General features: G+C 44.6%; 1 protein-coding gene across 2 annotated transcripts; it reads left to right on the forward strand.

Moving 5' to 3' along the window:
- Positions 1–433: 433 nt before the first annotated feature.
- LOC125507954 (histone deacetylase 15) lies at positions 434–10,788 on the forward strand. Of its 2 annotated transcripts, XM_048672497.1 has the most exons (17): positions 434–595; positions 2,268–2,795; positions 2,912–3,005; positions 4,294–4,352; positions 4,809–4,884; positions 5,375–5,439; positions 5,563–5,618; positions 5,798–5,921; positions 6,056–6,181; positions 6,336–6,386; positions 6,560–6,628; positions 7,626–7,734; positions 8,111–8,190; positions 8,773–8,855; positions 9,462–9,507; positions 9,962–10,130; positions 10,340–10,788. In XM_048672497.1, exons 2-17 carry the CDS (start codon positions 2,301–2,303, stop codon positions 10,480–10,482), a joined length of 1,845 nt encoding a protein of 614 aa, XP_048528454.1. In that variant the 5' UTR covers positions 434–595; positions 2,268–2,300; the 3' UTR covers positions 10,483–10,788. The 2 variants fall into 2 exon arrangements, with proteins under 2 accessions (XP_048528454.1, XP_048528455.1); XM_048672498.1 differs by lacking the exons at positions 434–595; positions 2,268–2,795 and adding an exon at positions 4,097–4,157.
- The last annotated feature ends 3,063 nt before the right edge of the window (positions 10,789–13,851 follow it).

A 13,851-nucleotide genomic window follows, 5' to 3' on the forward strand; every position in this document is an offset into this window, starting at 1 on the left:
ATGCATGCACAGGAGAAGATACATATGCTAGCATTTAATACATAGCAGAAAAAATGACTACTAGACGACTATTCTAATTACAAAGAGAGACAAAAAATTACCTAAAATGACGGGCCGCTGGCTAAGCACCCGGGCGGCCGTGCGCCCGCTAGATGCGTCCTTTTTTATTTTTAGATGTATGTGAGTAATGTTGGATGAGCGTGCTCCCGTATTCATGTTTATGGATTATTCCCTTTTCGTGAACGGATTTGCAGGCCGGTACTTAAATTGATCCGAATTCCGTTCAGGGAGCCGACAGAAGACGACTGGTGCGCGTAGCTCTAGCTCCTGCATTTTCCCTGTCAGCCACGCGAGTTTGCGACTGTCCCTGTCCCGTTTTTGGTCACAAAGCACCTAACCAGAAGCATGACCGGTGGACCCAGAAGGCTGGGGTTGAACGCAGACAGCAGCAAGTCAGCAGCAGTTGGTTCGACCCGACTGGCAGCACGAGCACAAGGAGAGCAGAGGAGGGGAGCCATCCATCCCCAAAACCCCAAGTCCCGCGTGAGCAGCACCCACCCCGGAGCGGGAGCGACGGCCGGCGGCTCGTCCCCAGGTTCGCCCGCCCGCTAATCCCTCCCTTCTCCCTCTCCAGCATGTTCCTCCGCCGGTTTCGTGCGGACTTCTTCCACCCCCGATGCGGTTTCGCGGATTTCGCCCGAGAACTAGCACCCCGTGGTAGTTTCGATTTTTGCTGTGCGCGGGGGATTAGGGTTTTTCTTTGGTTTCGGGTATGGCCGATTCGCGTGCCTGGTAGTCTCGCCGGTCTTTACTTCCTAGATGCGAGGCCGCCTTTTCCTCTGGGGCCGGAGGTTGGGGGATGGGATGGGGGGAAGGATGGGGGTGGGTGCTGGGTGCTTGGGTGGGTGTTCGGTGTTGGGCTCTGGATTTGGTTGTTGAGGAGGCTGCGTAGACGGAGATTATTTTTAAGATAATGTCGAACACTTGTGAGAACCGGACCGAGATGCGAGGTTTCGGAAGGGGTTTGTGTGGATTGGGGATTGTCACTTGAGGGCGTGAGGGAGGCAAGGTTTTGGAAGGGTCTTAAGGTTGCGCGGCAATCTCCGTAGATGCGATCATGCACGATTTATTTCATGACAGGTAACCAGCTAACCACCCTATCCTTTTTACAAGTATGTTTGCGGCTGTACAGCGGCAGGCTTGTCGCTGCGCCGCGTGGCGGCTGTGAATTGGCAGTTAGTACATTTGATTGATGCGTTTCCCTGGTTCGCGCTCATTGCCTTGTGTCATGGCGGTGCATGGTTCACGTAGGATGCCCGTATGTATCTGTTTGCTGTTGCTACATTACATCCTGTAATGATTGGGGTCTCACTATCTTCTTCTTTTGTTGGAACTGCCAGCTTGGTGCCGTGACTCGTGACCATACATTGTGCCGGCTGCAACAGGTTTAGTGGCTAGACGATGTTAACAAAAACATAAAAAGGGCAACCGCCAAACATTGTAAATATTTAATGTGAAGTAAATATGTACTTGTTCGGTCCCTAGGGCCGCTGAAGTTCTTAGCTCATCCCAAGGTCAAACATTGAAACTTACTTTGGCCCAAGCCCTTGTCATGTGGTCATCAAATACTCTATGGAGAATATTCGTAGTCCACCTTTCACCGAAGCACACATCTCGCAGGTTGAGGTGTTGTCCACCCTAGTGGACTGGTGTGTATTGATCTCTTTTGTCAGCGATGAACCCTGACTTGCTTGGATTGTTCACAGAATTTTCTCCTGGTCTTTCTATTTTTGTGAACAATCTAATCCAAACGTTTGTTTCTGGGATGGGTACTTCAATCCATTCAGCCTTTTGGATTTGTTGCTACTTGGCGAAATACTGTTAGCAGCTTGTTTTTCCATTTTTTGTTGGGTTTAATTGAACCCCCATGTTAATGGTGTAGATAGATGCCACATGCCAGAGATGTGAGGTTCTGCAAGGGTTTTAAGGAGATTCTGTGTGATGTTAGTAGATGCTATTATGCGCTTTGAGAAGTATGTCGTGGGCTGTCGCTGCGTTTTTGTGGTGATGTTGAATTGGCAGCTCATAATTTTTGATGTGTAAACAGTTCTCTGTTGGTGATGTTCATTATGAGTCATAGTTAAGGTAGGATGCTCTTAGGTCTGTTTGTTTTATTGTCAGCCTGTAATACTTGAAAGTGAGTAGATAAAAATTCCTGGAGTTCTGAGCTATACTTATTTGTCTGCTTGTCTTTGTTGTACTTGCAGTTACAGACTTGAGGTCACATTGGGTGCCTGCTGATGACATCCAACATGAGACCGCTTAACAGCAAAAAGGGTGAGGTCCCTTCCCATGGTCGTGAGAACTGTGGAGTTTCTGACCAAGCTTTTCATGGCAAATGTCAAAGCTGCGATGGTGTTGGAAAACCATCTTATCCTAGAGCGAATGGCGTTTCCCTGAAAGAAAGTGGAACATGCAGTTTTAGTTGTGATCATGCTAATGCTTTATTAGTAGATGGGCCCAAAGGTTCGCCAGCAAGGCCAGGACATATTGACAGCGCAGTTTGTGCTCAGCATGGTTGTCTGCATGCCAAGAATGAAAGTTGCATGCCTTGCAATGATCTGCAGCAAGAGTCTGATAGAGAACAAGCTGGAGATACCCTGGATGATCTGTTTTTCTTTAACGATGAAGAGGATGATGATATTGACTGGGAACCTTCTGCTCGCCTGGCTGAAAACAGATGGTTTTGCTTGAACTGTACAATGCCAAACTTGGATGAGGTTAAACATTGCCTGGTAAGATCCTTTTGTTTTGTGATTAGTCGGGCCATATAGCTCATTACAAACTTTATCCGAGTATATCCGGTCACATGTTTGACATGTTCTTTGTTGGTTCTTCTCTCATACAATAGAATTGCCATGAGCTTAAGGGATCTGAAGTAGCTGCTGGATATGATGTTTTCAAAACTCACATTGCGCGGGCAGCTTTGTTATCTGCTGACACAGGTGCCGTTTCCACTAGTAGCTATGTTTTTCCGTTACTTCCTATCACCAAGTATCAAATATCTGTTATGAATATTACTCATTTCAGTATTCCCTTTCACAAACTTACCTGAGTACACCAATGGCATCTTAATAGAATTTGTAACTGTCTTTGCTACTAGATCATGGACGATCTGCTTTCCACACCAAAGTCTACAATCGACTTCCAAAATCTCCCTGTCCGGATCATTATTAACTTATTTAATAGAAACATCATTGATTAATAATGCCGTTTGGAACATTTTAATGCAGCTGAAAACACTAAAGAAGATACAAAAATAAGAACTAGGATGGACAAGGGGTGTCTTGGTTTGAGCCCAAGCCTACCTTATATTTTTTTTGGCTAGCCCAAATATTGGCTGAGGCTATAGTTCCCCATGTAGTGGCCAACATCGGCAAGAAAATAGATTGGGAGTGGCAATGCCAAAACTTGCCAGCTATCCAATCCCGGGCCAGGTAGATTCGGGTGCAATCCAAGCATACCCTAGGCTTACTTTCATTGCCTAGGAAATTCACCTTCCTCATACTTAGAATTATAAGGCTAGCTAAGTCTTACCGGAATAGCTTTAGAAAATCTACCATGGAAGACTTTTGAGTTTTGACACCTTAATACATAATCAGACCAAGAAAGCAAAATCTAACAAAGCAAAAGGTCCCTACTAAACCTGATTTACCAAGACCAATGACAACTATGAAGTAGCATCCCTAGACACAACTATACTCCTCTGAGTACAAAGCAAATAACAGTAAGACACATTTTATGATTTACTTCTTTTTGTGGACAAACGGTGACATCCAATGTTATACTGATTAAATTAGCAACATACTAATAATAGTCCTCTGTCACAACGACTTTTCAAGTTAGTATCCTTTGATTCATGGATCTGATTAATGACCCGTTTACACTAAAGAACAGCTGTTTGGTTCAATGCAAACAGAACATACTCCTTATCCCTATCCTGTCTTTCCCAATATGTGGTCGACTGGCCAGCTAAATCCTCCTCCCCATGCTGTAAAAATTTACCTCTGAGTCTGAAGCCTCCTCTTCAATGTAGTAAAACTATCTTGGAGGAGATTCAGAAACATTGGAATGATGATAGAGAAGGAGTTGGAAAGGTGTGATGCTTATACCTTGACAGAGTGTATTCAAGCTTAGCACAGTAGTTTAGAGCAATTGACTGTATGCCACTGCATCAACTTTTCATGCGCCTATGTGTATTAACATCTTCTTTTGGTCACACTGTTTATGCAGCATCGGTACTGGTATCTACAGCGATTGGTTTTGATGAAAGAATGTTGCTCCACAGTGAGGCAAGCTATGAACTTGTGATTTATGTAATTTGAGCTAGCATACTGCATGATATAGTGTTCCCACGTCAAGGGTGACCACTCTTTATTGCTGTGAATAGCATGGATGATTGTCATAAATCTTTAAGTGCTCCTAATTGTGGTGTTAGTGAAACTTTTCATTTGGTTGCTTCTTGTGTCTGTGAGATGCTTCTTCTGCAGCATGTTAAAGAAAGACGAAGCTAAAATAGTATGAAAATATTTCAAGATGGGATGTCAGTTTCTGTATTTCCGCCCATTTTGACCAAATGACGATTTATTTTCTTAAAACATATATACTTGTAATTATTTCACAAAACTAGCTGCAGTTCAGAAGATAGTCTTTGTGAGGTCTTGTCTTTTTGGCCTCCTCTATTTTCTGTCAGAATGTACTGTGTATTTTTTTTATAACTGACATTTCATATTTCTATATCCTAACAGATGGAAATTAAACCAAATCCACATCCAGAAAGACCCAACCGTCTTCGTGCAATTGCTGCCAGTCTGGCTGCTGCAGGTGCACACTAGAGATTAGTGTAATTATTTACTAGTGTTTCAGCTTTGTGTATTTCAGAGAAAAGCTGCAGAGAAACTCTTGCCTACAAGTTCTGTGATTATTCTTATGCAAATATTCAATCAAGATCTTTATGATTTGATGATGCTCTGTTGAACTGTTCTCAGGCATATTATTGAATACTCCCTCCGTCCGAAAATACTTGTCATCAGAATGGATAAAAAAGGATGTATCTAGAACTAATATATGTCTAGATACATCCTCTTTTATTTATTTTGATGACAAGTATTTCCAGACGGAGGGAGTATAAACTAAAGATATCAATCATATAATTCTAAACACAACATAATTATTGATTGTTGATGTTGTGCTGCAGCAGGATAACAAATAACATGATTATCCTGCCAGTCATATTAATTAAACTTGGTTGATGAACCAACCTTTCTATTCTACTACTTATCAAGTAAACAATTACTATTATTTCCAATTTCAGGAATATTTCCCTCAAAGTGTGCCTTGGTACCTCCTCGAGAAATCACTAAGGAGGAACTCGTAATGGTAAGAGTCCAACAAGTGGTTTGAAAGATCCATTAGTTTTGCTGCCATGTGTTACCCCTGTATGCATTGTTCATTTCAGAGTCTTCTTGATAGTCCTCATATGTTTAAACTCTGGTAATTTAGGTCCATACTTCAGATCACGTCGAAAGCGTAGAGCAGACAAAGAACATGCTTTACAGGTATTACTTGTTTAGTTTGTGATTAGAACTGTCATTGTGAGTATGGTCTTTAGTTTAGTATTTTACCTTCTGTTTTGATTATAATGGATACATGTTCAGCATGTATTGGCATTTTTATGTCCTAGCATTTTTGGAAAGGTTTTCATTGTTATAACATAATTCTGGGGATCAATCTGTAGTTACTTCACTTCGGATACTTACGCGAATGGACACTCGGCATGTGCTGCCAAACTTGCAGCAGGCCTATGCGCCGATCTTGCTAGTTCGATAGTGTCTGGCCGTGTCCGGAATGGCTTTGCGCTGGTACTGTCTGATGATCTCATATATTCAGTTTTTCATCTCATTCATTATAATGCACTTGGTTATTATTTATCAATCCGCTTTGCATTTTTGTTGTACATGATGCTGACCTTGTGTTCTTGTCTACCTGAGAACAGGTGAGACCTCCTGGGCATCATGCTGGGGTAAAGCAAGCCATGGGCTTTTGTCTTCACAACAATGCAGCAGTGGCTGCATTAGCTGCACAAAAAGCAGGCGCTAAGAAAGTCTTGATAGTTGACTGGGTAATGCTAGTCACAAGTTTGCATTTAAATATGCACCATTAAATTTTGTTGGCGTGCACCTATTCTTTTTCTTGTAGTATATCTATTTTATTGTAAATAGATACAAAAGTACGTTTACCATTCTCATCAGTAGCATTTCTAACTGTTATTGCAGGATGTGCACCATGGCAATGGCACACAGGAGATATTTGAAGGGAACAAATCAGTGAGTTCTCATCTTTATTTAGTTACATTTTTAATTGCTCTATGTTCTTCCTTTCTGAGTGCATCTGTTATTGATTTTAATTACTGTATTTCCGTTTGCATGTGTTGCTACTACTATGAGCTTACCAGTTTCCAAATTTGCAATTCTTATATGGATAACTTTTTATTCTTCAGGTTTTGTACATATCATTACATCGCCATGAGGATGGAAGCTTCTACCCTGGAACTGGAGCATCAGACGAGGTGGCTATCTTTAAAGTGTTTGTAGTTTTGGCATAATTCACCAAAAGAACAACTGAATGAAACTAAGGCCTGAGCTGAAAATATGTATAAGGAAGGATGCACATGTAACTCATCATATCCCTTGGTACATGCCATAGACAGCCTTTTTCAGGGGGGACTTGTGTGAGATCTCACATTAGGTGAGATCAATGTGATCGATTTTTTTGGAAAAAAATACATGTCCAAACATTCTCAAATTTTTTGTAGACACACATCAACGTTTGATGTACAACCTCAAAAAGTTTCAACCCCCAATTCAACTTATATTAAAAGAAACAAAAAAGGGCAGCCCGGTGCATGTAGCTCCCGCTTGCGCAGGGTCCGGGGAAGGGTCCGACCACTATATTAAAAGAAACAAAATAGATAAAATCGGATCTGAATAGTGTCAAAGTACTATTCACCCAAAGCTGTCACTATTCACATTCGAATTTGTATTTTTTGAATCTCTAAATGTACATTGAGTTTTCAGCTGATTTTTTTTCTGAAGTTGTAGACATACCCCACATGGATGTTATAGATTTTTCCGAAATGTCTAAATATGAATTTTTGGGGTTGATCTCACGACCTCACCTAATGTGAGATCTCATACAAGTCCCCCCTGCCTTTTTCATCAGCACCGCATGGGTCTTGAAAACTAATTACTAGTGGAATCCAACTTTTCATCTCTGTTTGTATGAGATGGCCTGACAAGATTCAATGAACCCAAGAGCTTTGGACAACAGGTTATTAGGACCTGAGTCTGTATACTATTTCATACATTAGCCTGCTATTTAGGATGATACATATCTAGCATATGTTATAGTAAATTTTTGCTACTGTTCAACTGTACTGCATCCAATTGGACCCAACCATCCACTGTAACCAAGTTTCAATTGACAATGACATAGTTCCTTTTGCAATAAAGTTTGATACAAGCTGTGAAAAGTTGTATCTCATTTCTTGCACGACATCACTGCAGGTGGGAGTTTTGGATGGTAAAGGATTCTCGGTAAATATACCTTGGAGCTGTGGTGGTGTTGGAGACAATGACTACATCTTTGCTTTTCAGCACGTGGTGCTTCCAATAGGTAATGATTAAAAGAGTAAATATTTAGTCTGCTTGGGTTTCTAACAGTAGACATTTCACATCCCATGACATTCTCATTTTTTAGTTAGTAATTTCTTTGTCTTAACATGGCATTCTAGATCCTTAATAGAAATGATTGGTAAGATGTGTATTCACCATGATGGAATAAAGACTTGTTTGTTAAATATGTCATGGTGCTATTTTTGTTTGAAAAAAAAAGTCTGTCTACAACACCTTTTTTTTAAGGATACAACACTTCATTTCATTTTCATGTTTCCATGGGCACCTCTTTATGTGATATTACCCCATTGTTTTTTTATTGATGTATAAGTCTGCACTGCACATTCTCAATTGGTGTTTTTCCTGTGCGAGTGCAGCTACAGAATTTGCCCCAGACATCACCATTATATCTGCAGGATTTGATGCAGCAAGGGGTGATCCTCTGGGTTGTTGTGATGTAAGATTTCTCCTAATTTTAGTTATTGAATTCTAAAACATACATGCCATTCCCTATTTTGTGTGTCTTCTATTAGACAACTGAGATGATTCTGGGCTAAGACTTTAGACTTATGCAGAAGACTTCTCTTAGAACATAGGCTTGACCTACTATATTCACATTATGTAGGAAAATTATGTGTTGCTTTGGTTTCCTCACTTGGAGAAGCTAGACTTTTAACCACAATGGTCATTTTTGTACTTATTTTGGGAGCACATCGATCCACCAAACTTCATCAATAAATCTTAGGCTTATATACCGTTGTTGCTTATTTAGGGAAGAGTTAACTGGCATGGATGTGAGATTTATTCAGTTTGTTTTATCATATCTGGTAGTTAGTACTAGAGCTTGCTCAAATTAGAAAATGATAAAGTTGATTGAGATATCAGCTTTAACATTCAATCAAACTTTGGTATTATCCATTTCATACTTGTGTGCTACTTGGGTCCCGCAAAGTTTTGCTTCATTTTTCTGGTTGACATGCCAATGCAGGCTAAATCATGTGAATCCATGGTAATGATTATTGAACTTGATTATTTTTAGGTCACTCCTGCCGGATACTCTCAGATGACGTCCATGTTAACTGCTTGCTCAGAAGGAAAGTTGTTGGTTATACTTGAGGGAGGGTAGGTACCCTATTCTTATCTGAACTCACGGAGATAATAGAAGAAGACAGGACCTAGAATTTAAAATTTAAGCAGGATTTGTGATATGTAACTTTTACACTGTAAGCTGGACACCAAACCCTGTGTCTTCATCGTGCTCATGGTTTTTTGTCGCATTCACGCTTTGTATATGACATGCGAAATTTCTAACATCACCAGAATGTGTATATATGTTCATCTAATGCTAGTGCGGTCAGATGTACTTCTTTTCCTGGATCTGCAATGGATCCAAACGTTCTTATAATTTGTGCAGCCAATGTTCTTATAATTTTGTGCTGTTGTGGACACTAATATAACATCACAAGAGATGATTGCCTGTCTGTTGTGGAAACTTAGATACATACCATGATGCTTGTATTTGAAATTTTGACATAACAAGAGATGATTCCCTGTCTGTTGTGGAAACTAAGATGCATACCATGATGCTTATATTTGAACTTTTGAGCCAGTGTTCTTATATATATATTTTTTCATTTTTATCAAATAAGTAAAATCTGGTATTATTTGTTATTGAAGCACACATCAACACTTATCCATTGTTTTCTTTGTCCCGTCATTAATGTACAGATACAATCTTCGGTCTATATCCTCATCTGCAACTGAAGTTGTCAAGGTATGTATTCTTCGCAATAAAAACTACTCCCTCCGTTCGGAAATACTTGACGTGGTTTTAGTTCAATTAGTATTTCCGAATGGAGGTAATATTTTTTGTAAGGTGGGATTGGGATGTATAAATAACAGAAACATGTTTGATTGGAATCAGCTGCTTCAGCATCATCCATTATCGTCGTAGTTCATCAACAGACAAAATCTTTATGTATACATAGACATCAATAGTTGAAGAGCCTGAGTAGAATGCAGAGAAAGAAATGGGATTTGTATGATGAACTATGAATACTTGCTACAAAGATTATGGTCGTAGCTACCCCCATCGTTTTCGTATTGCCATCCTTCATTTTGTTGTGGAGTGCATGCATAAAAAAATACAAACAACTGCTGGAACCATTACAGCTGAGAGAGATTGATTACACTGTTAGTGTAACCTGATGATACTTTGACGTATTTAGGTCCTACTCGGGGACGGTCCAAGTTATGGCACAGATGCAGCAGCACCATCAAGGGAGGGCATGCAGACTGTCTTACAAGTTCTGGACATCCAGCAAAAATATTGGCCAGTTTTAGTTCCAATCTTTGCATCACTTCAAGCGCAGCAGGGGCCGACTTCTTCCAAATATGGTAAGGACAATACAACCAACAATGAATTTACATTTTTACTCTCCTAACACTAGTCTAGTATTGATTTCTAGCCAGTCTTCTAGAATCATGGGGCATGCTGGTTGTTTTGGTCTTGATAACCAGATGTTTGTGATTTCAACTACCAGATTAGTTTATTACATGCCATAGAAGCTATCTGAGGATTAATAGACCACCTTGCTTTTGTCTAGTTAACGCTGAAAACAAGCTGAAGAGAAGGATGCTCACCGGAGGACCAGGGCCCGTGTGGTGGAAATGGGGAAGCAAGAGGCTTTTGTACGAAGTACTGTTTGAGGGCCGCCGTCCAAGAAAGAGCAGTGCGAAAGGAAAATGAAGCTCTGGCTGATGAAACAAAACCCTAGGTTGTTTTAGTTAGTGATGCTGAAGCCGCCTAACTGACTTTCTGGTCAGTATAGTTGACATGGATAGTGTAGCTGGCTGTTTGGTGTTCGGAAAGAAGATTACCTTAGCTTGCGTACACCGAGCCGATTTTTTGACTGAACAACTGAACTGTGGCCGTTGTCATTGTTGATTGCCGACAGAGTTTCACAGGCAGCAATCCTGTTGTGTAGACATGTTTTTGGTGTTGTAGCAATGCATGAAATTTGCCATCAGCCGTCCATGGTATGATGATCCTGTAGCAGCTTGAGTTTTGGGTTCATAGCAAATGCTAGCATCTAGCAATCTGGATCTCTGACATTGGCGAGGTAGCCTGATTGGAATAGGATGCACCATTTCAGACTTTAGGAACAAGAGCAGTGGTGCCTAGTGCAGAGCATACACGAGAGAGGATGCACATGAGTTGCTTGTTTAGAATCTACAAACATTGCGTTTGGTTCATGCTTTTGTAACAGTTTGCCTAATTCACATTTAGATGTTTTCTAAGAATGTCACATCTAAGCTCTCATAAATACACAACAAGGAACCAAAAAAAAACCGGAACAAAAAAAAAATAGACCACAAACATAATTGACATCAGGTTAGATGTGATGTGTCCTAGACATACCCCCTTTTGTAATAATGGCACTTGATAACAACGGTAATAGATAGCGTTGAATCGTGTTTGTTTAAGATTGCTCTGTAATTATACAACGCAGTGATCTGATCCGATCCTAGTCAAAACTGATTCCGCTCAATCTCCGGCGTAATCATACGATACAGCCATCTCTCTCTCTGCTCTCACATCGACCTTGGACGCTCCTTCGCAGGAAACTCATCGAGCCCCTAGTAAGGGCATCTTCAGCCGCGCCCTTAAAAAGGTCTCTCAGGCGTTTTTTTGTCCGCCGGTGTCAAAAATCGGCCCAGTCGCGTCTTTAAGAGCCCAGTTTACGTCGGCTCGGGCCGAAATTGGCGCCGGCGGACCCAACCCGAACCCGGCGCGCTGGGGTCGCTCGGGGGTGCCGGGCGAATCGTTTTTGGCGCGAAGAGCCGCGGGCCCGCCGCGTCAGCGACTCTACTCTCTTCTCGCCCCTTCGTCGTCCTCACCGTCTCGTTTTCCGCGGCGAATCAATGCCAAAGCTGCCGCGCCGGTCAGCCTCCATTGATGCCTCACGGGCGGCACAGTGAAGGCTGGGCGACGCGTCCCTCGGCCGCCACGCAATCACGCCACGCGTAACGCGCCGGCCAAGCCTACCACGCGGCGTCTCCGCCTATAAAAGCCGACTGCAAGCGCGCCGGAGAGACTCACCCCGATCATCCACCAACGACGTGCTCATTTCTCCCCTTTCCTCCTCTCGCCGTCACCAGTTGAGAAAGCATGGCCGAGCGTTTCCCAGGCGACGGCGCGGCGGCGAACGGATTCGGGCGCCGTCATCTGCACGAGGACGAGGCTCGCCTCCTTTTCGAGGCCGAGTACCCGGTTCCGCCGGACATGCCGGTGCCCGGGGCGTGGAGGATCAGCGCCGGTGGCGTGCCGGTGCCCCCGGTACTCACCGGCGCGGCGTGGCGTGCGGAGATCGCACGCATCCGCTCGTCCCTGCCATGTGCGGCGAGGGAGGGGCCCCGGTACGTCCCCGATAGCCCAATCTGGGAGCCGTACTTCCGCCGCCGGCACGGCGAGCAGCTCGAGGCCACCAACGGCGTCGTGCCTTCCGGCAGGTTCAACGCCGCCGGCCGGCGTCGTGCCCTCCGGCAGGTTCAACGCCGCCGGCAGGCGTCGGTGGTGGGGCGTGCCCGGGCGCACGTTGGAGTCCGTCCTCGAGTACATCAAGGGCGGCAACACGCCGCGCCTCGAGTACCCCGCTCCCCCGTCCTTCTCACGCCGCCGCCGGGGAAGCTCCTGGACGCCGAGGCGCATGGAGACCGGGGTGTCCTCCTCCTCGTCCGGCGGCTCTCCCTGCCTCCACCTTCGCCCCGTCAAGCCGGAGCCCCAGGACACGCCTGTCAGCGCGCGTACCCGCAACTCCGGCGGCTCTCCCTGCCTCCACCTCCGCCCCGTCAAGCCGGAGCCCCAGGACACGCCTGTCAGCGCGCATACCCATAGCTCCGACGCTCTCGTCGAGCCCAAGGTGGAGTCCAGCCTCCCCCCGGAGTACGAGGAGATAGCCCGGCGCGGCTTCTCCGACGAGGACGCCATGCGGTGGTCGCGCGACTACCTGCGCGAGGAGATGATCCGGCAGCGCTGGACCCTGGAGGAGATCGCCGCCCGCAAACGTGGGCGCGAGGACGAGGACGGTGTCGTCGTCCTCGATAGCGACGACGACGACGCCACCGGACCGTCCAACCCGCCGCGCCAACCGGGGAAGGGATGCAGCAGGGACGGCGGAGGCGTAGGCGGGGGCGACGACGACGGTGACTACACGCGGTTCTATAGCCTCCTCGGCATGTAGAACTGCGTGGGCGGGCGGCGAGGGAGACGGCGAGGTAGCCTGCGGTAGTCTTTTTTTAATAAAATATGTTCAAATTTGAATGAACTCGCCTGTGTTTGCGTTGTGTTTGCGCCGAATTTAAACATTTTAAAAATCCGCGGGGGACCGCGACTAGGGGGCATCATGCCCCCAGTGTGCGGTTTAGCGCCGGTGCGCCCCGGGGAGCCGTTTTTTGCCCCTTCTGAAGGGCCAACGGCTGGATATGCCCTAAGTTTCAGCAGCCCGGACTGGACAATCCGTCCGCCAACGCTACATTGCCCCTCGTCAGATCGACCTGTCCCGTCGCCACCGTCCCCGAGCCCCCCCTCTGTTGACCACCACCAATACCAGCAAGCCGCCTCCCGCAGCCAGCAACATGATCGGACCCTCAGCTACCTTGACATGACCTCTATGTGAAGCACATCTTACCAGGTCCCTGTATTGATTACCGACACATTTGAGCAACAAAACAGTTCTCGTTTTTTGTCGATACCGTTTACACCAATAGTGCCACCTGATTGCGTTTACGTTTACGTTTACGTTTCCTTTTCTGAACCAAACAGCTACTCAGCTCACACCTTTTTGTAGCCACGTCACTAACGGGAGCGCGACACGCACGCAACCTGAATCACAGGGGGGTCGGGACGAAGCTAGAAAAAAAGCTTGATGGGGTCATATCCATGGCAATGAGGTCATCTTCTATAAATCAACAGTGATTAGTACCAAGTTAATGAAGGATTTAATAATTTCATTAGGGTCAATTGACCCCAATGCCTACATGCCAGCTCCGTCCCTACATGAGGCTGCGTGCGCTGTCGATCTCTAATCTTTATATGAATAGTCTCTGAATTTCCGAA

Source organism: Triticum urartu, chromosome 5 (genome assembly GCF_003073215.2).
Source record: "Triticum urartu cultivar G1812 chromosome 5, Tu2.1, whole genome shotgun sequence".
NCBI lineage: Eukaryota > Viridiplantae > Streptophyta > Magnoliopsida > Poales > Poaceae > Triticum > Triticum urartu.